Here is a 23,237-nt window from a genome sequence, read left to right on the forward strand (position 1 = left end):
CTTGTCAGTGTTGCAGACAGCAGATATGACCCATACTCCTCAACAGAGCTCCAGAGACATCCAAGCATGGAAGCAATGTGTGAGAATGCCTTTCTTTGCAGCATGCACTTCTGGCTGGTGGAGAGGAGGATGAGGACATGGAGAGTTAGAGGATGCAGCACAGGGAAGATGAAGGGTGGAGCAGGAAGGGGGCTAGAGCGATAAGTACAGCGGGTAGGGTAGGGTGCTTGCCTTGCATGTGGCCGACTCACCTGGGTTAGATCTCTGGCACTCCATATGGTCCCCCAAGCCCACCAGTAGTGATCCCTGATGGCAGGGACACAAGTAAATCCTGAACTCAATTGGGTGTGGCCCAAAGACAAACCAAAAAAATCACGGAGCAGGAGGATGGGGAGAAAGGAGTGCCCAGAGAAGCAGGAGGGAGGATGGGGAAGAGAGGAGGGAGTATCGGGAGGTAGAGGATCAGGAGGAGCTCACAGATCTCCCCATGGGTGTGGGTCAGGTGAAGGTGCTTGGGAGAGGAGCCGGGTGGGGACTTGGCTGCAGGGCGGGAGTGGCTGCTGCCTGCAGGAGCTCCCGGTGAGGGTGGGTGGGGTACGCGCTGCCGCCGGTTCAGGGCTGAGAAGCGCCTCGGCCCGGCAGGAGAAGATCGGGGCTTTGGGAGGAGAGGACAGGCCGCGCTATTCATTCCCAGCCAGCCTGGCGCAGCGCGCGTCTCTCTCACTGAGCCAGCAGCCAACCTAGCAGAGATAAGCTCCCAGAGCCGCTGCGGGACATCTCGAGGCCGCTGCAAGCCGCCAGGGGGCGCCATCCACAGCGCATGCCGAGGGGCAGGCTCGCCCCGCCCCTCGCGGATTAGCCCCGCCCCCGCGAGCTAGCTTTGCATACCGGGTTGGCCCCCCCACACCTCGCATGCGCACTCCGCCCTGCGGCCTCGCCCCCAGGATCGCCCCACCCCCTGCAAGCTCTCTCCGTCCCGCTTCCAGGCTCGCCCCGCCCCATCCGGCGCGCGTGCGCCCTGGGTCCCGCCCTCGGGGGCTTCTGGGTGGGCGGCGCGAGCATGCGCAGAGCCGAGCGGAACCACGGCAGGAAAATGCTGCGACCGGTGAGCGTCCCTTGTCCAGCACCGCCCCTGGCGTCCCCCAGAGGTCCAGTGCGGTCCTTTGGGCCCCCCCTAGGCCCTGAGCCCCGTCGGGAGAGCCCGCTTCTCTGCCCTCCGTGGACACCCTTTCCTGGCCCACGCCCCTCGGACCCCGGGGCTCCCGGCTGCATCCCCGCCCTGAGCCGACCCAGTCTCCCAGATGGCCCTGAACGGACAGCTGTTCCCGAGCTGGCCTCCGTTCCCTCGGGTTCCGGTCAGCTCACACTGAGCTGACCTGGGCCCCAGGTGTCTGCAGACTTGCCTTGGTGGCTGGACTGCAGGCGCGTGGGTGTCGGCCTCGGCCTCACACGCCTGAAGGGGTGAGGGGAAGGGGACTGCCCTGGGTTCCCTCAGGGTGGGCCGGCCGTGTTCACACTCGCCCGGGGCCAGCTCCGACCCCACCCACCGTCCTGCTTTAGTGCTGCCTTTGAGGGACTGGGGAGCTCCTGCACTCCAGTCCACTCCAACTGGACTGGCCTTGACCTAGAAGGGCCCCTGGTTGTCAGCACAGAGCCTGCCCTCAGGTGAAGTGGGTGGGTGAAGGGTGCTGCAGACCAGTGCACCTTGTCTGTCCGCCGTGGGGGACGGCTCTGGCAGGCCTGCAGGGAAAGGCACGCTGAAGTGAGAAGGGCTTCTCACCTTGTGGCTGCCGAAAGCCTGGGCCCTGTGCATCGGATTATCAGCCCGACCCTCAGCTCCCGGGCCTCACCATTTGATACCCACGTGGTGATAATTTTCTCTGTGTCTGTGGCTACCCTGACCGTGCCACCTCAACCAGGGACAGTGCCACAGAGCAGATGTGAGCAAGTGTGGTTAGGTGTAGCAGGTAAGGGCAAGCATGTGAAATTCTGATGCAGTGTGAGCAGGCGTGAGGGAGCAGGTGTGAACAGGTATGAATGCGCGTGTATGAGCGAGAAGCTGTGAGCAGGCTGCCTAGGAGGCCTTTCCCTTTCCTGCTTGTTTGGAAATACCAGGTTGTCTTTGATTTCCGACAGCACCCTGCAGGTATCCTGACTTAGAACCAGGGCAGGACTGCAGGACTTGCGCCTAGGCCCCTGGAGCTAGGGTGTGCAGTTGAGGTCCAGGAATGAGGGGCTCCCTTCCAGGCCCTCTGGTGGCCACACACCATTCCCTGTGTGTCTGGCTGCCCTGCAGTGGTCCTCCCACTGTTGCTGTGACTTTAAACTTCTGACTGGGAAAAGTCTTTCTTTTGGGAATCTCCCTGGGAGAGCTCCAGGGTGGGGGCAGATCTTCACAGGTGGAATGGGACATGGGCTTGGACCATCTCCTGCCTGGGTGTTTCTTCAGCCTGTGAGCTGGGACAGTCTGACGGGTCATAGTCCTTCCCTGGAGTCTGGATAGTGCCTCTCTGTCCTTGATGTCCTTGCAGGCTGTGCCCTTGGACGAGTCATGGCTGCAGCTCCATGGCCAGCTTGCAGCATGTACCTCCTCCTCAGACTGGCTGGGCCCTGGTGTGTGGAGCTGCATGCGTCCATGTGCACAGATGCCCTGGCCCACTGCTGTTTGCTGGCCCTTGGACCACTTGGTGGTGACAGGTGCAGGTGTGGACTGAGAGGCTCACTTCCTGCTCCAGCCTCCCTGCTGTGGGGTTCCTGACAACCTGGCCCAGGCTCCTCTGGGGAGGTTGGGGGCACTGATGCCCATTCTCCTGTACAGGCACAACTTTACCGCTTGTACTGTGCTGGGCGGAGACACCTACAGCCCTGGTCACCTGCAGCCTTTAGCAGGAGAGCTCTCCTAGGGGCACCATTCCGGTGGTGAGTGTCCCCTGCCACACTTTGGACCCACCCAGCCTGAGTGGGCACTCTCCATAGAGGGTGGGGGGCAAGGACAGGCAGGGCCCCAGTCTGCACCCTCAGAGCTGACTGCCCCTGCAGCCTGGGTCCTGGCTCTCTGACAAGTCCTACTGTTGGGGGCCACCTGCACCATGCTGCCTGATGAGTGACCAGCTACACCCCATTCCCTGTAGGTCCCCGCGCCCCAGACCCCTGTGGAGGAAAGTGCTCTCAGCCATGGCCCTGGGGGTGCCACTGCTGCTGGGGGCCCGCTACACCATGGCAGAGCCGCAGGAGAAGAGGCGTCTGTGGCTGGTGGTGGAGGGCGTGGGGCGCTTCAGCAGGTAGGAGGAACCTGGGACAAGGGGAGGGGGATGGACACTGAAGCCCCAGCTGAGTCCTGGGCGCGGGGCCCGGCAGTCTCAAGCAGATACCCACTGATCCAGGCCTGCTGTGGGCCGTGGGAAAGCCCTGCAGCCTGCCCACATGGCTGTGGGGTGTACACACCCCTGCCAGACTGCTTCCTGCTTCCCAAGGCTGGGGCCTCCTGGGTACCTGGGGGCAGGGTCAGTGCCGTCTGCACCCCAGGCTTTGACCTGGAGTCTGCTGCTCCCCCCCCCATTCCACTGCTACTGTCTGGGGGGACCCACCCCCTACCCTCGTGTCTCTGCCAGGGGCCTGCCTTTCTTTCCTCCTGGGCTTAGGTGGCAGAGAACTGTCTTCATACCAGCATACCTCCGTCCTGTGGCTGTAGGTGCTGAACTGGTTGCAGGGCCACTGTTCCAGGAGCCCTGCAAACTGCTTGGTCTTGGTGGCCTTTGCTTCTGCACCTGGGCAGGCCATGCTGAGGCTGGGCGGGAGAAGTGCAGGGCAGGCAGAGGGGTGTGTGTGTGGTGGGGGAGTGCCTCACTGGGCAATGCTGCCCACTGTGACTTGAGGCTCTGCTGCCTGGAGTTTATGGTTCTGCCCAGCAGGTCCCTGAGGGTCGGCCTGCAGATCTCCACAGACTACTGGTGGTGCACGAATGTGACCCTGCGAGGGCTGCCCGAGGTCTGTCCCAGGGGCCCTGGCCAGTTGGGTTCTGCAGGGGGGCCAGGTGAAGGTGCCTGCCTACTCCATTGCCTCCCGCTTTGTCTGTGGTCAGAACAGCCCGGAGTACTTGGAGGTGATGTCTGCTTGTCACCAGCGGGCAGCGGATACTCTGGTGGCTGGGGCCATCCGCAATGGGGGCCTCTATGTGAAGCTGGGTCAGGGGCTGTGCTCCTTCAACCATCTGCTGCCCCCAGAGTACATCCAGACACTGCGGGTGCTGGAGGACAAGGCACTTACTCGGGGTTTCCGAGAGGTGAGCACCTGGGGCCCACCCCATGCAGAGACTCCCCCACACACACTGCTCACAGCCGCCTGCAGAGACCCCCACTGGTCACTTTGCCTCTGCAGGTGGACGCGCTCTTCCTGGAGGACTTCCAGGCCCTGCCCCAGGAGCTCTTCCAGGAGTTTGACTACCAGCCCATTGCTGCTGCCAGCCTGGCCCAGGTGCACCGTGCCCGGCGGCATGATGGCTCTGTGGTGGCTGTGAAGGTAAGGCAGCAGACTGGGCCCGCGGGTGGTGGGGTGGGCAGGTAAGCCAAGCTTCCTGCACACCGTCTGCAGGTGCAGTACATTGACCTGCGGGACCGTTTCCATGGGGACATCTACACGCTGGAGCTGCTGCTGCGGCTGGTGGAATTCATGCACCCCAGCTTTGGCTTCAGCTGGGTGCTGCAGGTGAGTACCGTCCCCTAGGCCTGCCCGGCCAGGCCCTGCCCCGACGGTGTCTCACTGCTGTGTGCCCCCAGGATCTCAAGGGGACCCTGGCCCAGGAGCTGGACTTCGAGAATGAGGGCCGCAATGGCGAGCGCTGTGCCCGGGAGCTGCGGCACTTCCCCTACATCCTGGTGCCCCGCGTGCACTGGGACCTGACCAGCAAGGTGGGCCCCGCCCCCTGGGACCTGACCAGCAAGTGGGCCCCTCCCACTCAGCACCCTGCTCCCCCCACAGCGCGTGCTGACAGCTGACTTCTGTGAGGGCTACAAGGTGACAGACATGGATGGCATCAGGACCCTGGGGCTGGAGGCGCAGGATGTAAGTGGGCATGGGAAGGGCTGGAGTGGGGCTCAGGCTGCTGCCTGGGCCCTGGTCCTGACCTGCTTCTCCTGCATGCAGATAGCAAAGAAGCTCATCCAGACCTTTTCGGAGCAGATCTTTTATACCGGCTTCATCCACTCCGACCCTCACCCTGGCAATGGTAGGCGAAGCCCCCGGGGTGGTGGGGGCGGGGACAGGCGGGAGCCAACGTGCTGTTTCCCCAGTGCTGGTGCGGAAAGGCCCAGATGAGAAGGCCCAGCTGGTGCTGCTGGACCATGGGCTCTACCAGTTCCTGGAGAAGAAGTAAGCTGGGGCAGAGGCGGGCTGGGCACCACCTCCTGCTGTCCTGCGCTCACTGCCCACCCTGCAGGGACCGGGCAGCCCTGTGCCAGCTGTGGGAAGCCATCATCCTGAGGGACGACGCTGCCATGAAGAAGCAAGCGGCGGTGCTCGGGGTACAGGGTGAGGCAGCCGGGGATGGGGTGAGGCGGTGGGGGCGGGGCTGGGCGGGGCTGTGTGGGGCACACCTGACCCCCGCAGACTACCTCCTCTTCTCCGAGGTGCTCATGCAGAGGCCTGTGCGCCTGGGGCAGTTGTGGCGCTCGCACCTGCTGAGCCACCGTGAGGCAGCCTACATGAAGGAGATGGCCCGAGACCACTTCGAGGACATCATGAGCGTGCTCAAGGCGCTCCCACGGCAGATGCTGCTGGTGCTCCGCAACATCAACACGGTCCGCGCCATCAACTCTGCGTTGGGCTCCCCCGTGGACCGCTACTTTCTCATGGCCAAGAGGTGGGCAGGGCAGGGGCGGAGCCTCTGCACGGGCAGGGTGGGGTGGGGTAGTGGGTGGGACTGACCACTTCTACCTCTGCCCCTGTCCAGCGCTGTGCGAGGCTGGAGTCGCCTGGGGCAGGGCACACGCAGGAGTATCTACGACACCAGCCTCCTACGCCGAATCAGGGTCATCTGGCAGGTGTTCAAGTTTGAAGTGGCTCTGAGGTAAGTTGACAGGAAACCCTGTGCCCATGGACAGGTGATGGGGACCTACTCCTGACACTGCTGTCCCCCACACAGGCTGCAGACACTGTCCATGTGGCTCACTGTGCACCTGGTTTGGGTCCTGGCAAGGCTGGGCTTCATACCAGAGGAAACGGGGCTGTACGAGTACCTGGAGGCCTAAGACACAGGACAGCCCGGGACCAAGGACTCTCCCAGGCCCAGCCTCGGGCAGTGGAGGCAGCCAGGGCAGGAGATGGGGCTGCCCCAGGACGCAGAGTGCTGAAGCAAGTGCCAGGTGTGGGGGCACACGGTGGGCTACAGCTGTAGCCCGCAATGACCACACGCTCTTCTCAAACCAAACAAATCTCTGTGTTTTGTACAAAAAAAAAAGAGGGGGCTGTCCTGGGGCTAGAAGTGGGCAGTGACTCGGTCTGTTTCCAGCAGGTCATCCAGGATCTAGAGGAGAGGGGTGGGATGAGGGGACGGGGAACAGTACAGTGGCCAGGGCAGAGTGGGGGCATGTGGCCGGGCACTCACGATGTCGGGCGTGGTCCCTATTTTCTTGGCCAGCTCCCCACGTTCCATGGTGCTTAGGTACAGGTAGCGGTTGAGCAGCTCCCCATCCAACACGTTGCGCACGGCATTCTGGAGGATGCGCCGGTCCACATGCAGCATCCTGTGGGAGGAGAAGTGGGCATGAGGCAAGGTGGTACAGAGCAGGGCTGCAAGGATTGCGTGGTGGCTCACCGGAAGGCACGGGGGTTGAGGCCAGCATGGTGGGGCAGCATAGTAGTGAGCGCGTTCTGCAGCATTAGCAGCCGCCGGTAGGTCTTCTCTTGCATGGGCAACAGGAGGCCGATGCCACCATCCAGTGTGGCTGTGGGGTATACAGAGTGAGGCAACTAGGCTGCTGCCCACTGGTGATCCCCACCTCTGCTCGAAGGCACTCACCGAACCATGTGATGTGCTTATTCTCCCACACCACCGACTTCTTGCTGGGACCCTCAGCGGCCCCCCGGCATGGAGTCCTCCAGAAGGTGTTGACGTGGGCGCCTACGTGGAAGTCTGCCCGCCGCAGCAGGCGCATGCCCCCGAAACTCTCCTTGGCTGGGTCAGAGTAGCCTCCAGTGACCACCTGCCCGCCCCAGCCCGCCCCAGCCCACCCTGGGCAGATGGCACTCACCTTCTGGCAGGTACATGTATACCATGAGGTTGCGATCACGGTCCGACACTGGGAAACAGCACAGTCAGCTCTAACCCCACTCAGGTCCCAGGTCCCAGGGCCCCGGCCCGGCCCCGCTCATGGCTCACCCAGGAAGCCCAGCTGTGCGTTGTCCACCATGAAGTCCACACTGTACACCTCCAGAGGCTTCGCATCCTGGGGACAGAGGGCCATCAGTGCATGCTGGCAGCCAGGGGCAGCTCTCCCCACCAGCCCACCTGCCGCGTACCCTGGACACCAGGCTCAGCGTCTTGCTCTCCTCCTGGTAGCGGAGCAGGGAGACACTCTTCATGACATCAGCTGCCAGGATAAAGTTCTTAACACTGATCATCTGGTGGATGTACAGCTGGGTGTCGATGAAAGCCATGCCCGTCAGCTCACTGGCACGCAGACTCCACAGGAATATCTGAGGGGAACAAGAGATGCAGGGGTGAGAAGCTGCATTGCGGGCCAGCCCAGGACAGTGGGCTGCAGCGAGGCAGGGCAGCACCTTCTGGCCGATGGCTGACACTAGGTGGCCGTTGCAGTGGCACAGGGCAGTCACCGGGCCCTTCTGTTCCTTCTCATACAGGACTTTGAACTTATTCTTGGTCAGGGGCTGGCCGGGCTCAGGTACCACCTCGATCACATCCATGATGAGAATCTGTGTACAGTGCAGAGGGGGCAGTGGCAGCATGCAGGGACAGCGCCAGCTGTGGGCACAGCCTGCCCCTGCCTGTCGGCTCCTTACCCGCCCGCGGCAGGTGACCTCCTCCCCCTGCATGAGGCAGGTCCCTGCAGCCACATAGCCCTTGAGGCCTGACACGGTCTCCTCACTGCGCAGTGACACCGTCTTCATGCACGTGACGTGCTCCCACTCCTCCAGCTCAATCCTGCAGCCACACCAATCAGGGCTCAGCCCAGGTTGGGGGCTGGGGGGGACACCCCCTGCCCCCACCAGGCACTACCGCACCTGGCATTGGGGATGGCCTCCCAGCTGACTGGGGAGATGAGCTGGATGGAGAAAGCCTCCTGCTGCGGGTGGATGTAGCGGTCATCTGCGGGGACAGGGGCAGCGGTCACCATGGGACCACAGTGGGCAGCGAGGCCCAACCAGGTGCCACACCGGACCTCTCTCAATGGTCTCAAACTCCTTTTCCTCGCCAGTCATGCGTGGGATGCGGGTGCATGGCGTATTGGTGCTGGTGGCCACTGCATACACCTGAAAGACAGAGCGGGCTGAGCCTGGGGGCCAGGCCTCCCTGCCCTGGGCACCCCCGCCCAGGGGCAGACCTTGGACTCCACGTGGTAGGCCACATAGTGGGCCGTGCAGCGCAGCGGGATCTTTCTGACGGGCCAGGGCGCGTCGTACGACAGGTAGGCAGGCAGGACGCTGATACGCAGCTCTCCCTGCAGAGGGGTCTGTGAATGCTGGGCTGGCTCAGCGGTCCCAGGACACACATGGGCCGGTACTGATGGCAAGCAGCGGCCTTCCGGCAGAACCAGATAGAGGGAACTCCCTGCAGGGTCACTGCCAGCTTGGTGGCCAGAAAGGACAGGCTTGGGGAGGGCGATGGCCTGGCTCAGCTCACCGCATGAGGCCAACATGCTCCCACCTCGGCCAGAGCCGTAGCATCTGCCAGTCCCCACCAGTCCCCACCTGTCTGTTGAAGTACAGGAAACCGTGGGGACAGTTGACATTGTGGAACGGTGCAAAGGAGTCGATGGGGCCGTCGATACCCATGGGGTGCAGCCGCAGGGCCCCCCGGCCCGTCACCAGGAGCCAGTGGGGCGAGGGGCCACAGATGAACACCTGGAAGCAGGTCGGGCTCAGAGACGCTATGGGGCCAAGGCCCTCACCACCCGGCCCCCAAGCACCCTGCCCACCTACCCCCGAGTAACCGTAGATGTCCTCAAAGTAGCGGAAGCGGGCGACGCGGCCCCGGGTCCCAGCCCCCTCCTCAGCGCTGCTGCCTTCCACCTTCTTCTTGGACGGTTTTGGCTTTTTCTCTCGGAAGCTGATGTTGTGAGGGACCTGGGCGTGGGTGCCACGGTAAGGCTGGCTCCTGGGAAGCAGACCCCCACCCAGCCACACACTAGGCAGCACCTTCTTAAAGCGGACTTTGAGGTTGCCCTGGCCGAGCTGAGAGTCGTGGGCGAAGGCCTCATAGATGAGCAGCTCCTGGTCCACATGTACCTGGGAAGCACAGGTCACCAGGGGCAGGAGCCTAGCTCAGCAGCAGGCTTGCAGCGGTTGGGCCGGGGAGCACTCACCAGCAGGTAGGGCCTGCTCTGCCGGCTGCCTAGAGCCACCAGCAACACCTCCTTGACAAGCGGCAGCTCCCCCTGGCGAGTGGCCTCCTCTTTACGAGCTTCACCCTGCGTGGTGGGCTGGCCGAAGGAGCTGTCCACCAAAACTCGCTGGCCCACCGGGAAATTCTTGACGAGGAACACCAACCGCCAGTCTGGGAGCTGGTAGATCTGGGAGACACGGTCAGGAGCTGGTAGGTCTGGGGGTCACAGTTGGGAGCTGGTAGGTCTGGGGACATGGTTATGAAGCAGATAGACTCGAAACTTGTGGCCTGCACACCCACCTCCATGGTACCATTCTCCCGCACTAGCAGGCACCAGTGGGTGGGCTCGGCACGGAAGGGTGTGGGGTCCCGGTCTGCGGGGGGCTGGCTGCTCCGGCGGGCCTCCTCCTTGCTGGGGCTGAAAAGGGAGCCCGAATCTCCATAGAGCATCTCCTCCTCATCGTCCACCGTGGGGCTGCAGACAGACAACGTACAGTTGCGTCACGGCAGACTGACTCAGGGAAAGCCCCAAGCCCTAATCCAGGGCCCCACTTACCTGGGCTCAGATCCCTGGCCCTCCGCCTCGGGGCCCACACGGCCCCCCAACTCATCTCGGGCCCCACCCAGACGGCTCTCAGTGGTGAACATGCCGCTGACGTCGCGATATAGGCACAGCGTGATCACCTTGGACTGCTGCAGAAGTGAGAGGACGGCTCAGCTGTGGGGGGAGTGCAGGGAGGGGGAGGGGTGGGCGGCCCGAGGAACGGAGGGGGCCATACGTGGTGCAGGGGAGGTTTGTGCAGTGCCAGGCGGTGGTGGCGGCCCCCATAGGAGTCGCTCTTAAGCAGGAACATGGCGACGTGGCCTTCTGCGCTCATGATGACCACGTAGGGGTCCGCCACGGCACACTGCACAATGGGGGCGCCCAGGTCAACAGGGATGAAATGTAGCTGGTTCACTGTGGGCGAGAGGCACCAGTGGTCTCCCTGGCCCAGCCTGCCCAGCACCTGCCACCCACCCCCCACCATGGCCTACCTCCTTCCAACAGGCGGATCCCGAGCGGAGACACCTGCACAATATAGCGGTTGTCCCCAATGTTTCCGGCAAAGACCGTGGGGCCTTGTGTGGCAAAGCCACTGGTGTCCAGCTCCATGATCTCCTGGCCGGTCTGCAAAATCTGAGGGTGGCAGTGTGAGGAGAGCCGTGCTTGCCCCAGTACCGACGGCCCCTGAACTGCCAGCAGCCAGTCCTCACCATGGTGGAATCCTCCCGGCTCAGGATCAGGAACCCATGTCTTCTCCCATCGTCCTCTGTCTCGGCAGCTCTGGGCTCCTGCTCTGCACCCTCAGTGCTGGGAGTCTCGTCCTGGGAGGGCAGAGGAGCAGGGCCTGAGAGCTGACCCCCAGAGTGGACCCTGGAGGCGTCCAGCCAGCCTGCGGTAGGTACTACCTGCTCCTTCCGCACAGGAGCAATGACCGTCCACATGTCATAGCAGCCCGGCAGCTCAAATGTCGTCACCACCTGGGGCCGGATGCTCTTCTGCAAGGGGGGTGGGAGTCAGTCCGCACAGACCCCAGGAGCAGCCCTGCCCACACACCACCTCACCTGCAGCACCGACAGGGCCCCGTTCTTCCCGTAGCCGGAACAGACCACGATCTCCAGGTCCGGCTCTGGGCTGTTCTGAAACTGTAGGCGTGGGGTAAGCACTGCCTCTGATGTGCCCCACAGCCCCGCCCCACAGCCCCCCACCATGCCTCAGCACCTCTTCAGAAAGGAAGGCAGGCTCGCCCATGGCAGCGTTGGCACAGGGTCCAATATTGAGGATGCTGTCACACACCTGAGGGGTGGCAGAGTCAGGGGGTGCCTGATGGAGAAAGGGGTGCCGGCAGGGAAATGGGGGCCCAAGCCTGCCTTACCTCGAAGGAGTAAGTGGCCAGCTGTGTACCCGACTGGGCCTCACTGCCATAGACTTCAATCTCGTCCACCTCGTCCTGTGGCAGCGACTTGGCCCCTGCAATACAGAGTCCATGGGGGCTCCCCCAGCCCCCACCAGCTGCCCAACCCATGCTCGCCCGCCTGTTCCCACTTACCTGACCAGCTGCCTGTGGAGTCCACTCGCTTCTTCTTGGAGGGAGGCTCCTCCTGGGGGCGGGAGGAAGGTGAGCAGCCTGGTGGTCGTCCCACCCCGTGGCCCCCAGGGAGCTGTCCTTTCCCCCACCATCCAAACCCCACCTTATCTGCTGCATCGCGTGTGGCACCAGCTGGAGGCTCCTGCAGTTTCTCCGTGTACTTGAGGAGCAAGGAGTTGCCGAGGCGTGACCCAAGGAACAGGTACCCAGGGTCCATGGTGACCATCTGAGGGGGCAGCAGGTGAGGGCCAAGGAGATGAGGTGGGGGGTGAAGCCCAAGGGGGCAGGGGGGGAGGGCCCCCATCCCAGGAGCTGGGGTGAGAGCGGGCCCCACTCACACTGGTGGTGAGGACGCTGGCGGCTGCCTTGTCGAAGTGGAACGCACGGACACTGCGCATGCCGTCAGTGATGAGGGTCAGTACGTAGCTGGGGGACACACTGGGTCAGGGCTACAGGCAGGGCTGCACGGGGATGGTGGAGGCTGTGTGGGTGGGGAGGAAACTCACATCTCACCGCCCTTGAGGGAAACGACCATCTTGTCATAGGAGATGAAAGCAGCCTGAGCACAGTCCAGAGTGATGCGGACGCCCTCCTGTGTGCCTGCGGGTGCAGCCTGCTCAGCACCCCGCCCCTCTCGAGCCGGCCACTACACCCGCCCGTGTGGCCCTGCCCACTCACGCAAAGGGAAGGCGGTGGTGCCAGAGGTGAGGCTATTGAGTGCCACGCCATAGGGGGGCACGCTTTGGTTGAGGTACAGCAGCGAGTTGACGGCAAAGATCACTACTCCACCTGGAGACCAAGTATGGGCTGCTGGGAGGGCCTCGCCTCCCCGCCCCCCGCCCCCTCCACTCCTACCCCTGGGCCTCACCTATGGGCTTGGGCACTGCCAGAGCCTGGGTGCAATCAAAGGGCAGGCTGGTTAGGGACCAGATGACCGGGTGCACCTTCTGGGTGATGTTCAGGGAAATGGCCACGATGGAGCACGTGTCCTGCCTCACGGCCACACGCCTAGGACAGGGCCAGGGGGTCAGCTGGAGCCCCGGGCACCGGGTGCCTGCCCCACCCTCCCAAGTCTTGGGCTCACCCCGGCCACGTCTGGTTGGGCTCAAAGAGGATGAGCAGGGTGGGCTCATAGTAGCCGTGCAGGAACTGCAGGTCCACGATGTTGAGCAGCTTCTCGTCCAGGGCCCGCACGTCAATGATGTAGCTGGGCAGGAAGCTGGACCTCTGCCTGGGAGCACAGGGTCAGGGGTGCAGATGCACGGGCAGGCAGACCAGTGGAGGGCTGGGGCAGCCACCCCCGTACTCACCCCTCACCCACAAGTCCCTCGTGCTCCTCAGCCAGGCTCTCCCTGCGGAAGGGCAGGACCACCAGGCGTGTGCCGTAGATGAGCATGGCAGCACAGCGCCCGTCCGGGTCCACTCGCACCCGTGGCGTGTGCACGTTCTGCACGAATCCATCCTGGGGAAGTGAGGCCAGGAGAGCGGCAGGTCGGTGGCTGGGACACAGGGCAGGGACTGCGGGGAAAGGAGGGGACAGCAGGGATGGAGGAGGAGGGGTGGGTGGGGCAGCAGGGTCCTACCCGCAGCTCAGGCTCCTCGAAGTAGTGCAGAGACAGTGTCTTAAGGTCGTGGGTGCCCGGGTCATACTCTACCACCGAGAGCTGGGGACAGTGGGTCAGAGTGCGCCCTCTGCACCCCCGCAACCAGGCCTCCTGCCCCGCCCCGCCCATGCCCACCTTGGCATCTTTGAAGCTCAGCAGCAGGGCGTCCCTCTTAGCCCCAGCCAGCTGCACGCTGGCCATGGACATGACATTCCCGAAGAAGGAGAAAGCGGCCACCAGCTCCAGCTTCTCCCGGTGTTCCCGGTGCACCCTGCCCTCTGGGGGACAGGAAGTGGTACTGTCTGGGCCCCCAGTCCTCCCCACCCAGCCCTGGGAGCTCACCCTGCCTTCACCTGTGCTTCTGTCACTCCGGGTTGGCGCCTGCAGAGGGAGGAAGGAGGAGAGTGAAGGGTCCTGCCCCCCTCCCTCTCCACCTGCACAGAGTTGGCGTGAGTGTTCAGTTCCCAGTGATGGCCAGAAGATGGTCAGGAATGCTGCCTCCAGAGCACCACTGCCTCGACCACACCACAGGGGAGATCTTCAGAATCCCCTCAATGCTCCCGCCCACAGGAATCCACCCTGAGCTGAAATTCCTTTTGCTATAACGGACACCAGTAGGACAAAGCAGGCAGATCAGGGCCCTGATGCGGGCACTGCCACAGAGCCAAAGACAGGCCCAGACGGAAGGGAGAGCAGAACAAAGAGCGGAGGGTCTGTTGCGGGCAGGACACAGGAACATCCCATGTCAGAAGCAACAGCACAGCAGGCCGGGTGCTGGCCCTGCACACGGCCGATCTGGGTCCAAAGCCCAGCACCCCATATGGCCTCCTGAGCCCCACAAGCAGTGATCTCTGAGCATCGCCAGGTGTGGCCCAAATGCAACAACCAAAACCTTGCTCACCACGGGACTCCTGGGCCTTTTGCTCAGCCCTTGCTCCTACCTGCCCCAATGTTAGGAATGTGACAGAGTACAGTGGACAGGGCGCTTGTCTGCATATGGCCAACCCAGGTTGACCCCTGGCTCCCCAGATGGTCCCCCAAGTGCTGCCAGAATTATAGGGCAGTGAGGGGGCACTTGCTCTGAATGACCAGGTCCAAGCCGGGCCAGGAGAGATCCCTTCGTAAGGAGCCTGGGGTCAGCCCTGAGCATCAACTGTGTGTGGCCCCAAAACAAAAAACTGAGATCAACTATATTCTCAGGCTGCTGGTCCCTGTGTAAACCTGTTTCCTTCATACCAGTTCTTGTCTCCTGAATACTCCCAAGCATCAAGCATTCAAACCCAGGTTCTATAATGGTGCGAAATCACACTCTGCTAAAAGTCAGTCACATTTTGCAGGGCTAATACCATGTGTAAAGTCAAGGGCTGGAGTACAGGGTAGAGCATTAGCCTTGCATGCGGTTGACCTGGGTTCAATCCCCAGCTTTCCCCTATGGTCTCCTGAGCACCAGGAGTGGTTCCTGAGGTAGAACCAGCAAGCCCTGAGCATCAATGGGTGCAGACCAAAAGCCAAATAACCGTCACCAGTGTGGGTCAGGAAGAGTTCGAGAGTTAAGGTGTTTGCCTTGCACACTACCAGCCCTGACTCAAGCAACGCCAGGAGCGATCACGTCCAGGGGTAGATCCCACAGCACATGAGTCAAGGTGCGACAGCAAGACAGAGAAGGTGGCAGGGGCACTGAGGTGAGCGTGGGCTGAGACAGGCTCTCTCCTTGTCACTCTCTCCTCCTCCTCCACTCGCCCCGCACTCAAGATGCTCCCTCCTCCGGCCCTCTCTTGCCATACACACAGCACAGCGCACCCTGGGGCACCCGGAACAGGGCCGGCTGCCTCGCCCCCCGCCCGCCAGGCCCACCTCGGCGTCGCGGTTGAGGCGGTACACGTAGAGCTGCGACGTGCCGGCCACCACGAGGTTGCGCTCGCTGTTGTTGAAGAAGTTGCAGTACATGGCGAACTCCAGCCCGGTGGGCGGGTGCGCCTGCTTGTACACGGCATACATGGCGCCGGGGACTGCGGGCCGGGCGGCACGGTGAGAACCCAGCCTGGCCCAGAACCCTGCCCGGCCCGGAACCCCGGCCAGCCCAGAACCCCTGACGGCCCGGACCCCAGCCCAGGACCTCAGCCCTGCAGGCCCAGCCCCTGCCCGGCTCAGCCCCGCGCCCCGGCCTGCCCAAACCCTCGCCGGCCTAGACCCCCGCCGGCCCAGGTACCTGGCGGAAAGCGGCCGAGCGGCGCGCACGGTGCACCGGCTTCAGCCTCCCGCGGCGCGCACGCTTGGGCGCGTCCGAGTTCCGGTCTCCGCGCCTGCGCCTGCGCACCGCGCCGCGGCCGTGGGCTGAGGGGCAGCAGCGTCCCCTGGTGGCCGGCGGGAGGAACGCCCACGGTCACCAACGCCGGCTTGAGCCGCTGGGATGCGTAGTGCGATTGGCATATCGCCCCCAGGATCTCGCTTTCAGCAACAGGCGAGTCTTTCCTGCAAACCTGCATGGACTGGCATCCTGGGAGAGAAAGTGACGCCCCAAACAGCTGTCCAGTTCGGCGGAGCGATAGGACAACCAGCCGGGAGGGCGTTCGCCTTGTGTGTGGCTAACCGAGTTCAGTCCCCCTACCCCACAGGCCCTGGAGCCATCCCTAACTGCAAAGCCAGAGGTGAGCCCTGAACACTGTGGGATATAGTCCCCAAACCAAAAGACAATGCTGCTGCATGGGGGAGGCTGGAGAGGCAGTCAGGACTGACTTCCCTTCCCCGACCCACCAGCCACCACACACTCGCTGGGGACTCATTGCCCAATCCCTGCCAGAGCTCTGACCTCCTACTGCCCACCCTCAGGCTGGACCCCTGTGGTCGGGGGAGTCCCTTCTCTGGGTCCATCCTGGACCACAGGAGCCCCAGGTCTCAGCCCACAGAACTGAGGCAAGTAGGTAGACCAGGAAGGGCTCTATGGCAAAGGCATTCCTGGAAATAATAAAATCAATAACTCCAAGGCTGCAAAAAGCCCACCTTGTGAGCACAGGAATCAAGACCTGAGAAGAAAGCTCCACATGGGGCAGCTCTGAAGGGATTCTATAAAAGTCAACTTGAGCAAAGAAAGTGTGCACATATGCTGCCGAGCCCGAGTGCTGCCAGTGTCCACTAGTTGCTGCCCAGCACATGTGGTGCCCACACCTCCCCTCTAGTTTTTGGGGGGTCACACCCGGCGATATTCAGGGGTTACTCCTGGCTTTGCACTCTGGAATTACTCCTGGCAGTGCTAGGGGGAACATATGGGATGCTGGGAATCGAACTCAGGTTGGCTGTGTGCAAGGCAAATGCCCTACCCGCTGTGCTATTGCTCCAGCCCCCACATCTCCCCTCTTAAAATATGTACTTTCATATTTTCATATCTAATGCCGGGATGTGGACTGGGCCTCTCTTTGCCTTTGGAGAAGCCTTGAGCTCCTTCTCTCGCTTTCTCTTCCTCCCTCCCCATCCTCAAGACTTCCAAATAAAATCTGTTCATACTTTATTGCTTTTCTCCTTTTGAAATTCTTTTCTGTGAAAAAGTTGAAGGACCTAAAATGCCTGGATAAGGCCTAGGACTGACTGACTTTCCTGAAAAGAGCAATTCCTCACTCCAGCCTGACTCCATGACTCCCTGAGAAGTCAGGTGGTGGGGATTAACTCCTGTGCTGGGCAGAACAAGTGGACGTCAGGTATGGCTTGATGGCTACCTAGTGGGGCTGGTAGGGTTCTGGCCTATGCCATATAGAGCCTGGTCCAGGGGCTCATCCTAGCCTTCCCTAGGGTGGCAGCGGTGAGATTGGAAGGAAGTATTTGTCTCTCTCCTCTCTGCTTCAGGTAAGTCACCTGGGGAACCACCATCCACCGGTATCAGAACCATGAGGAAGTTGGTTTCCATTGCCCTAAACCTATAAGAACCTATAAGCTTGTGTAAATTGGCCACTGTAAGGGCCCTTGAGCACGAACACCTGGGGCCCCACGCACTCCTGCTGGCATCAGCTCCAAACCCCTCTCCTACCTCATCCGGGTGAGCCCTTCTGACTGCTTGGCTTCTCCTTCTCTAAGTCATCAATTTTGAATGCTCTGACCCAGAGTCACCGCTGGCTGTGGCTCTGCTCCCCAGCGGACCTGCACACCCAGAGGGCACAGCACTGGTTACCTGCACTGGTTACCACAGAGTCCGGCTAGGAAGGAAAGTCAGCCTGGGACAATGTATTTATTGCACTGGGAGGATGGCTGGGGGAAGGGGCTCTAACAGCGGGCTCCGGAGACAGATGAGGCTGGAAGAGGTGCTCAGAGGACGATGTTCTCCTCATACAGGGACAGCAGGAGCAGCACAGCCCAGCCGCCCAGTAGGCCCACGTTGTGCAGAAGGAAGAGGAGCCAGGGCCGCCGGTCCCGCACATTCAGCATAGCTGGGAGCTGAGGAGACGCCACGCACATCAGCAGCCAGCTACGTCCCAAGCAGACCTGACCCTCGGGCACCCTCTGGCCCCACCAGCCTGACCATATCACAGAGCGCCACGTAAAGGAAGAGACCGGTGGCGACAGCTAGGATCCAGGCCTCGCTCTGCTCGGTGACGCCGATCCCTAGTGCCGCGTAGAGGCCGGCGAAGGCCGTGAGCGCCGAGGCCAAGTTCAGCAGCAGTGCACGGCGCACGGACAGTCCAGCGTGCAGCAGGGCAGCAAAGTCCCCTAGGCGGGGTGGGGCGGGGTCAGACTGTAACCCCGCCCCATTTCCCAGACCATGCCCAACCACCCCACTCTCCAGGCTCCTCCCATCTATCAGGCCCCGCCCAACCGCCCCACTCTCCAGGCTCCTCCCACCTCTCAGGCCCCGCCCAGCCACAAATCAGTGCTGCCCTGTGTGACCCTGCTCATGGAACCCACTCTGTCCGACTCAAAGTCCTTTACCCATAACAGGCTCCGTCCCATCTCCTCTCCGCACCCAGACTCTCACCCAGCTCGTGTGGCACCTCGTGGCAAAATACCGCCAGAGAGGTGGCCAGTCCAGTCTTCCAGGAGGATGCAAAGGCGGCGCCCACAGCTAGGCCATCCGCAAAGTTGTGCACGGCATCGCCCACCGTGATCATATAAGGCAGCAGTCTCAGCTCTGCAGACAGGGGAGTTGTAGGTCGGCTTTTGCCTTGCTCTATACTCCCTGCCATTCGCCCCACTGCCCATGTCCTGCATTGCCTGCGTCCCCGCCAACCTGGCCCTACACTGGTGCCCCCCATCTTTTTCCAGGCTCCCTCCGGAGGCACCTGGTCTCCTTCTCTGGGGTTCCTGACTCAGCAGCTCCGGGCTCTCGTCTGGCACCTGGAAGGGGTCAACCAGCATGAGACACTGGGCAGAGGCGTGAGGAGGGGCTGGGTCCCAAACCCGGGCTTGGGAAGGGACTGTGAGGGTCCCGTGGATGAGGACATGGGCGGGCTCACCAGGTCGGCTTGAGAGCTCTCATGCGGCTGCTTGGGTAGCCGGAGCTCACTGGGTGCCAGCTGCAGAGGCACACCATGGCTGTGGCCTCCTTGGCTGTGGCTTCCATGGGTACAGGGCTCGTTCTTTGGGTTCTGTGGAGGAAGTGACTCAAGGCCCACTTTTCTACTCAGTTCTTCCATCCCCCACATCCCACCTGAGAGCCTCACCTCAGGATCCACAGGCAGCAAAAGATTGAAGAGGCTCTCAAACAGGAAGAAAGTGTAGAGGCCGCCGAGCATGGCCAGGAGGCGCCAGGTGGGCTGGGGGCCGTGGTCATCTACACCCCCATTGTGGACATGCAGCCCCAGCACCTGGGGTAGAGGGTGCCGGGCTGGGTGCCTTGGAGCCGCCTCCCCTGGGCTGGAAGAGGGAACTGGGCGTCGGGGAGCCACTGAGGCAGCTGGACGCAGGAGAGGGGCTCTGGCTAACCTTAGGTGTCAGGTGCAGGAGGGCGTCTCCGGTGAGGGCACCCACGGCCAGGCCCAGGAAGGCCTGCAGCACGTAGTGAGTGGCCATGCTGCACTTGGCACAGCACAGCAACAGGAGGCCCAGTGAGGCGCAGAGGCTGATGAGCAGAGTCGCCAGTGAGCCGTACAGATACTCTGGGGACAGGACCATGAGGGCTGGTAAGAGCGAGTCTGGCTCAGTCCATCCCTACTGCCACAGCTTCTGGCTTCCAAGGGCCTCCAGGATCTGCGTCCCCCTGGGAGCCCCTCGTTCTACTCAGATGACTCTTCCTGACAGTAGCCGCCACAACCAGACAGGCACAGCTGGGGTGATACTCACGATCTGCTAGGCTGAGCTGGTTCTGGGTGGAGGCCCTGCCCTGGGGGCTACAGGCCCCACTCAGCTGCTGCTGGAGCAGGGCAGGGCTCAGCTGGGCCCAGGCAGCCGGGGTTACTCCTGTGTCCTCCGAGAGGCCATACACAGTCATCACCTCTCTGGCACTCAGGCACACCTGCAGGTGGCAGGGCAGACTGAGGGCACGCACCGCTGGGTGGCGGAGACGCCCTTCCTGGCCGAGGGGCCCGGCTGCTTACTGTGTCCCATACGCTGGAGCTGCTGTTGGCAGTGGCACGGAGCACGGTGCCCAGGGGCTGGGCTGCCCCCAGGTCTCCATGTGGGCCGTGGCTGTGGGCATCACCAGGCATCTCGGCTGCTCCACCCAGCCCCAGGTGCTGCATCAGGGCTGTCAGCTCTGGACAAGGCACATTCCAGCTCAGTGTGAGGGCTCCCACCCAGGTTCCCGTCCACCCTGTAGGCCCAGGCCTCACCCGCCAGAGTGAGATGCAGCGTGTTGCCACTGTGCTGCCGGAAGATGAAGTCAACAAAGTACTGGGGCGTTGGCAGGCCGAGAACGCAGGACCCGCTCCCAACATGGTCCAGCACGGCAGCCAGCACGGGCCCAGGGTGGCCCATGGCCTCCACCTCCGCTGCTTCTTTCAGTAGCTGGGGCAGCTCCACACAGGCCTGGGGGGGGACAGGCCTCAGACTCACACTCAGTGACCGTTGCCCGGGTCTGCCCCTGCCTCCCACTGGTGCCCAGCCCATAGATATCCTCCCCGACCCAGGGAATGTCCCCTGGGGACCCCCAGACTACCACAGGCTGTGGGGAACCCTCCCATCCACTGCAGCCCTGGTGGCCGGCCTGGGATCTCACCCCCTGGGCAGTGGGTGGGCTGGCAGCCCGGTCTTGGATCCTCTGCAGCAGCCAGCTCAGGCCTGGGATCAGGGCCCCAGGGCCCTGGAGCTGGGCCAGGAGGTGGTCCGCCCGGGAGGCCCAGTGTCCAGCTAGGATATCGGCACAGGTGTCCTCAGGGTTGCTCAAGTAGAGGGCAGCGGCGGCACTGAGGCGGGCCACATGCCTGGGCTCCAGCACCGGGCCCCCAGGGAGCCCTCCCAGGGCCAGGGCTTGCTCCACGGACAGGCACTGTGGGCACAGACACCAGACACTGGGCAGGGGCCGCCCGCCATGGCCACCCTCTCTCTCGGGCCCTCCCCAGCCCCGCACATGCCCCACCCACAGAATGCCCTCCTCCCGAGTCCTCTCCTAGGGCGGGGCAGTTACCTTTCCACACGGCCCGCTGGTGCAGTGCACACGGGCCGCCAGCGTATTTAACAGGCTGTCCAGCGCTGCCCGGTCCAGAGCACTCTGCGAGGACAGCGCCCTGAGCATGGGGCCAGGCCAGGCCCAGGTGGGTCCCAGCAGAATGACCAGCAGCAGGCCCCACTGGGGCAGGGCTGGGTGGGTCATGCTGAGATTGTGTCTCTGTGCTCTCGGGCCTAGAGGCTGTGCTGGCTGAGTGGACTGCCGGCTCCTGGACTGAGGCTGGGCTCGATCCACCCGCCCAGGCACGGAGATCGGCGGGATTTCCAGCACTGCTCTGTGATTGGCTGCGCCCAGGCCATTCCAGTACAGATCCACCCTATGGCCTGTGGGGCAAGGCTGGGCCCCTTCCCCCCCTTTGTGTGTGTGTGTGTGTTCAAAGGTTTACTCTTAAGAAAGTGAACACACAAACCACAAATAGTGAGGAAACACAAATCATTCGCTAAAACAACTTAACAATTCAACAAAAAGACAAAATCTTGATCCGAAAAAGGAGCAAAGGATTTGGATACACATTTTTTTAAAAGATACGCAATAACATAAGCATGTGAAAAGAGATCACCATTAGTTTAGGGAAACATTGCAGTAATTTTGCTTGCACCCCAGACTGCAGGGAAGGGCCAAACCCTCCCCCCCCACCAAGCCTGGGATGGACTCCTGTAACTCTGGTGGGGGGAGGGGCAGAGGTGTGGGATGCCTGTCTTAGGGCAGCCGTCCCAGACATTCCAGCATTCCAGCACTATCCCTTCCGGTCTGGTGGTAGCCCTGCTGAGCTACTACCAGACCCACCCTAGGCTTCGTGGCTCCAACCAGGGCTGGGAGGTCTGACCCTGGGAGAGCCCATGGAGCCAGAGGGGTGCAGGTAAGGTGCTGAATCATGGCCCCTGCCGCAAACTCTCCAGGGCATTTCCCAGAGAGGACAGTGGTCCTCTGCCCACCTGGGGCAGTAGATAGGCGGGATGAAGGAGCAGGACAATGTGGGGGTGGGGGGTAGGGGTGTGGCTCTGGCTCTGGCCTTTGAACCTCTGGGCTTTATCTCTGCCTAGTTGGCAGTCAGGGGAAAGGGGCAGGCCCCAGGGAACAGACACTCTGTCACCGCCCCTCCCTACCTAGCCCTGCCCACCCCCACCCTGAGCCCTGGGGGGTGCATTTGGGGCAGGGGAGAGTGCCCCTTCAGGAGGACAGCATCAAACACTTCTCTGTCCACCCATTTATCCTGCATGCTAGGCAGTGGGGCAACCCTGGGCCCCAAGGGGAAACAGACCACAAGAACTGGACTGGGTGGCTAGAGCAACCGTACAATGGGGTAGGAGTTAGCCTTGCACAGGGCCTGGGTTCAATCCCTGGCATCCCATATGGTCCCCTAGGCACTGGCAGGAGTAATTCATGAGTGCAGAGCCAAGAGTAACCCTGAGCATCACCGAATGTGACACAAAAATTAGAAAAAGAAAAAAGAACTGTACTGGGGGACCATGCGGATGCTGAAGAGAAACCCTGATGGCTCTACCCTGCCTCTCATGGAAATGTTGGTGGTGAGTTCAACCTGGCTCTGTCCTCTGACGCCCCACACTCCTGCTGTCACACAAAGATCCCAGATCACAAACAAGACGGGCAAAGTCAAGAGAAAGATGAAGGCTGGAAGGTGGGGCTGAGTCCCAAGAAGGGGAGGCGGGAGTGCGGGCCCTTGGGCTTCTCTGCATTCCTGACCATCAGGAAAGGAGCTGGTCCTGGTTGCCAGGCTGTGAGCCAAGGCGACAGCAAGAGCAGTTTGCATTCTTTTACCTTTTTTCTTTTATTTTGCCACACCCAGCTATGCTCAGCACTAACTTCTTAGTCTGTGCTCCGAGATCACTCCTGATGGGGCTTGGGGGAGCCGATGTGCTGAGGACAGCCCCAGGCCTGAAGCAGGGCTGGTACAAGAATAAGAGAGAGAAGTAAGAGAAAAAGCGTGAGGTCAGGTCAGCCTCATGTACTGAGAGCCCTGACTGTCCTCCATGTCCAGTGTTTATTGCTTAGAACCAGTCATTACTGAAAAGAGAAGAGTCATCCAGGTTAGACTTTTGCATGTCCCAGGGCGTTGATTTATGAGGCTATTCTTCCAGGAGGGGGAGCAGAGATAAGGCAGAGAGGACCCCCGCGGGGGGGGGGGGGTCACATTCCAGGGCAGCATTCCATCTCTGGACTCCTGCACTCTGAGTTCTGTTCCTAACATCTCCCCTGTCTTGTTTTACATCTCCATGAACTAGCAGTCCTGGCTGGACAGCTTCCAGGACTTGATTGAGCAGAGCTGCAACCTCTCTGGCATCTGGACATCCTCGGGCAGAGAGAACCAGATTGGGTGTTGTTGATTCATCCTGGTT

General features: G+C 62.1%; 3 protein-coding genes across 8 annotated transcripts; 1 reads left to right on the forward strand and 2 right to left on the reverse strand.

The window, feature by feature from the left end:
- The first annotated feature begins 1,059 nt into the window (after positions 1 to 1,059).
- Positions 1,060 to 6,277, forward strand: ADCK5 (aarF domain containing kinase 5). 4 transcript variants are annotated; one of them, XM_055125863.1, is made up of 15 exons: positions 1,060 to 1,105; positions 2,819 to 2,919; positions 3,132 to 3,281; positions 3,912 to 3,987; positions 4,082 to 4,282; positions 4,378 to 4,518; positions 4,591 to 4,704; positions 4,776 to 4,907; positions 4,978 to 5,061; positions 5,143 to 5,224; positions 5,289 to 5,367; positions 5,435 to 5,526; positions 5,605 to 5,857; positions 5,948 to 6,064; positions 6,140 to 6,277. In XM_055125863.1, the coding sequence occupies exons 1-15, from the start codon at positions 1,061 to 1,063 to the stop codon at positions 6,243 to 6,245; spliced, it is 1,773 nt and encodes a 590-aa protein (XP_054981838.1). In that variant the 5' UTR covers position 1,060; the 3' UTR covers positions 6,246 to 6,277. The 4 variants fall into 4 exon arrangements, with proteins under 4 accessions (XP_054981838.1, XP_054981837.1, XP_054981839.1 ...); XM_055125862.1 differs by having other exon boundaries at positions 5,435 to 5,857; XM_055125864.1 differs by lacking the exon at positions 1,060 to 1,105 and adding an exon at positions 2,365 to 2,703 and having other exon boundaries at positions 5,435 to 5,857.
- On the reverse strand, positions 5,741 to 15,812 carry CPSF1 (cleavage and polyadenylation specific factor 1). Of its 3 annotated transcripts, none has more exons than XM_055125837.1 (38): positions 15,502 to 15,812; positions 15,147 to 15,301; positions 13,646 to 13,673; positions 13,428 to 13,570; positions 13,272 to 13,352; positions 12,999 to 13,150; positions 12,773 to 12,919; positions 12,557 to 12,696; positions 12,367 to 12,477; positions 12,195 to 12,288; positions 12,027 to 12,114; positions 11,792 to 11,914; positions 11,650 to 11,701; positions 11,476 to 11,570; positions 11,322 to 11,396; positions 11,165 to 11,245; positions 11,009 to 11,098; positions 10,814 to 10,924; positions 10,595 to 10,736; positions 10,339 to 10,517; positions 10,116 to 10,252; positions 9,860 to 10,034; positions 9,540 to 9,746; positions 9,373 to 9,462; positions 9,157 to 9,300; positions 8,926 to 9,078; positions 8,559 to 8,675; positions 8,397 to 8,487; positions 8,239 to 8,323; positions 8,017 to 8,158; positions 7,777 to 7,929; positions 7,516 to 7,692; positions 7,376 to 7,442; positions 7,248 to 7,295; positions 7,016 to 7,171; positions 6,812 to 6,941; positions 6,602 to 6,740; positions 5,741 to 5,881 (listed from the first exon to the last, which is right to left on the reverse strand). In XM_055125837.1, the coding sequence occupies exons 1-38, from the start codon at positions 15,776 to 15,778 to the stop codon at positions 5,837 to 5,839; spliced, it is 4,620 nt and encodes a 1,539-aa protein (XP_054981812.1). In that variant the 5' UTR covers positions 15,779 to 15,812; the 3' UTR covers positions 5,741 to 5,836. The 3 variants fall into 3 exon arrangements, with proteins under 3 accessions (XP_054981812.1, XP_054981813.1, XP_004618722.2); XM_055125838.1 differs by lacking the exon at positions 5,741 to 5,881 and adding an exon at positions 6,379 to 6,520 and having other exon boundaries at positions 10,116 to 10,249; XM_004618665.2 differs by lacking the exon at positions 5,741 to 5,881 and adding an exon at positions 6,379 to 6,520.
- Positions 15,813 to 17,585: 1,773 nt separating this feature from the next.
- Positions 17,586 to 21,024, reverse strand: SLC39A4 (solute carrier family 39 member 4). Its single transcript, XM_055124498.1, has 12 exons — positions 20,839 to 21,024; positions 20,431 to 20,700; positions 20,045 to 20,240; positions 19,811 to 19,968; positions 19,557 to 19,728; positions 19,200 to 19,372; positions 18,938 to 19,081; positions 18,731 to 18,862; positions 18,557 to 18,611; positions 18,253 to 18,405; positions 17,800 to 17,987; positions 17,586 to 17,714 (listed from the first exon to the last, which is right to left on the reverse strand). Exons 1-12 carry the CDS (start codon positions 21,022 to 21,024, stop codon positions 17,586 to 17,588), a joined length of 1,956 nt encoding a protein of 651 aa, XP_054980473.1.
- Positions 21,025 to 23,237: the final 2,213 nt, after the last annotated feature.

Source organism: Sorex araneus, chromosome 2 (assembly GCF_027595985.1).
Source record: "Sorex araneus isolate mSorAra2 chromosome 2, mSorAra2.pri, whole genome shotgun sequence".
Taxonomy (NCBI): Eukaryota; Metazoa; Chordata; class Mammalia; order Eulipotyphla; family Soricidae; genus Sorex; species Sorex araneus.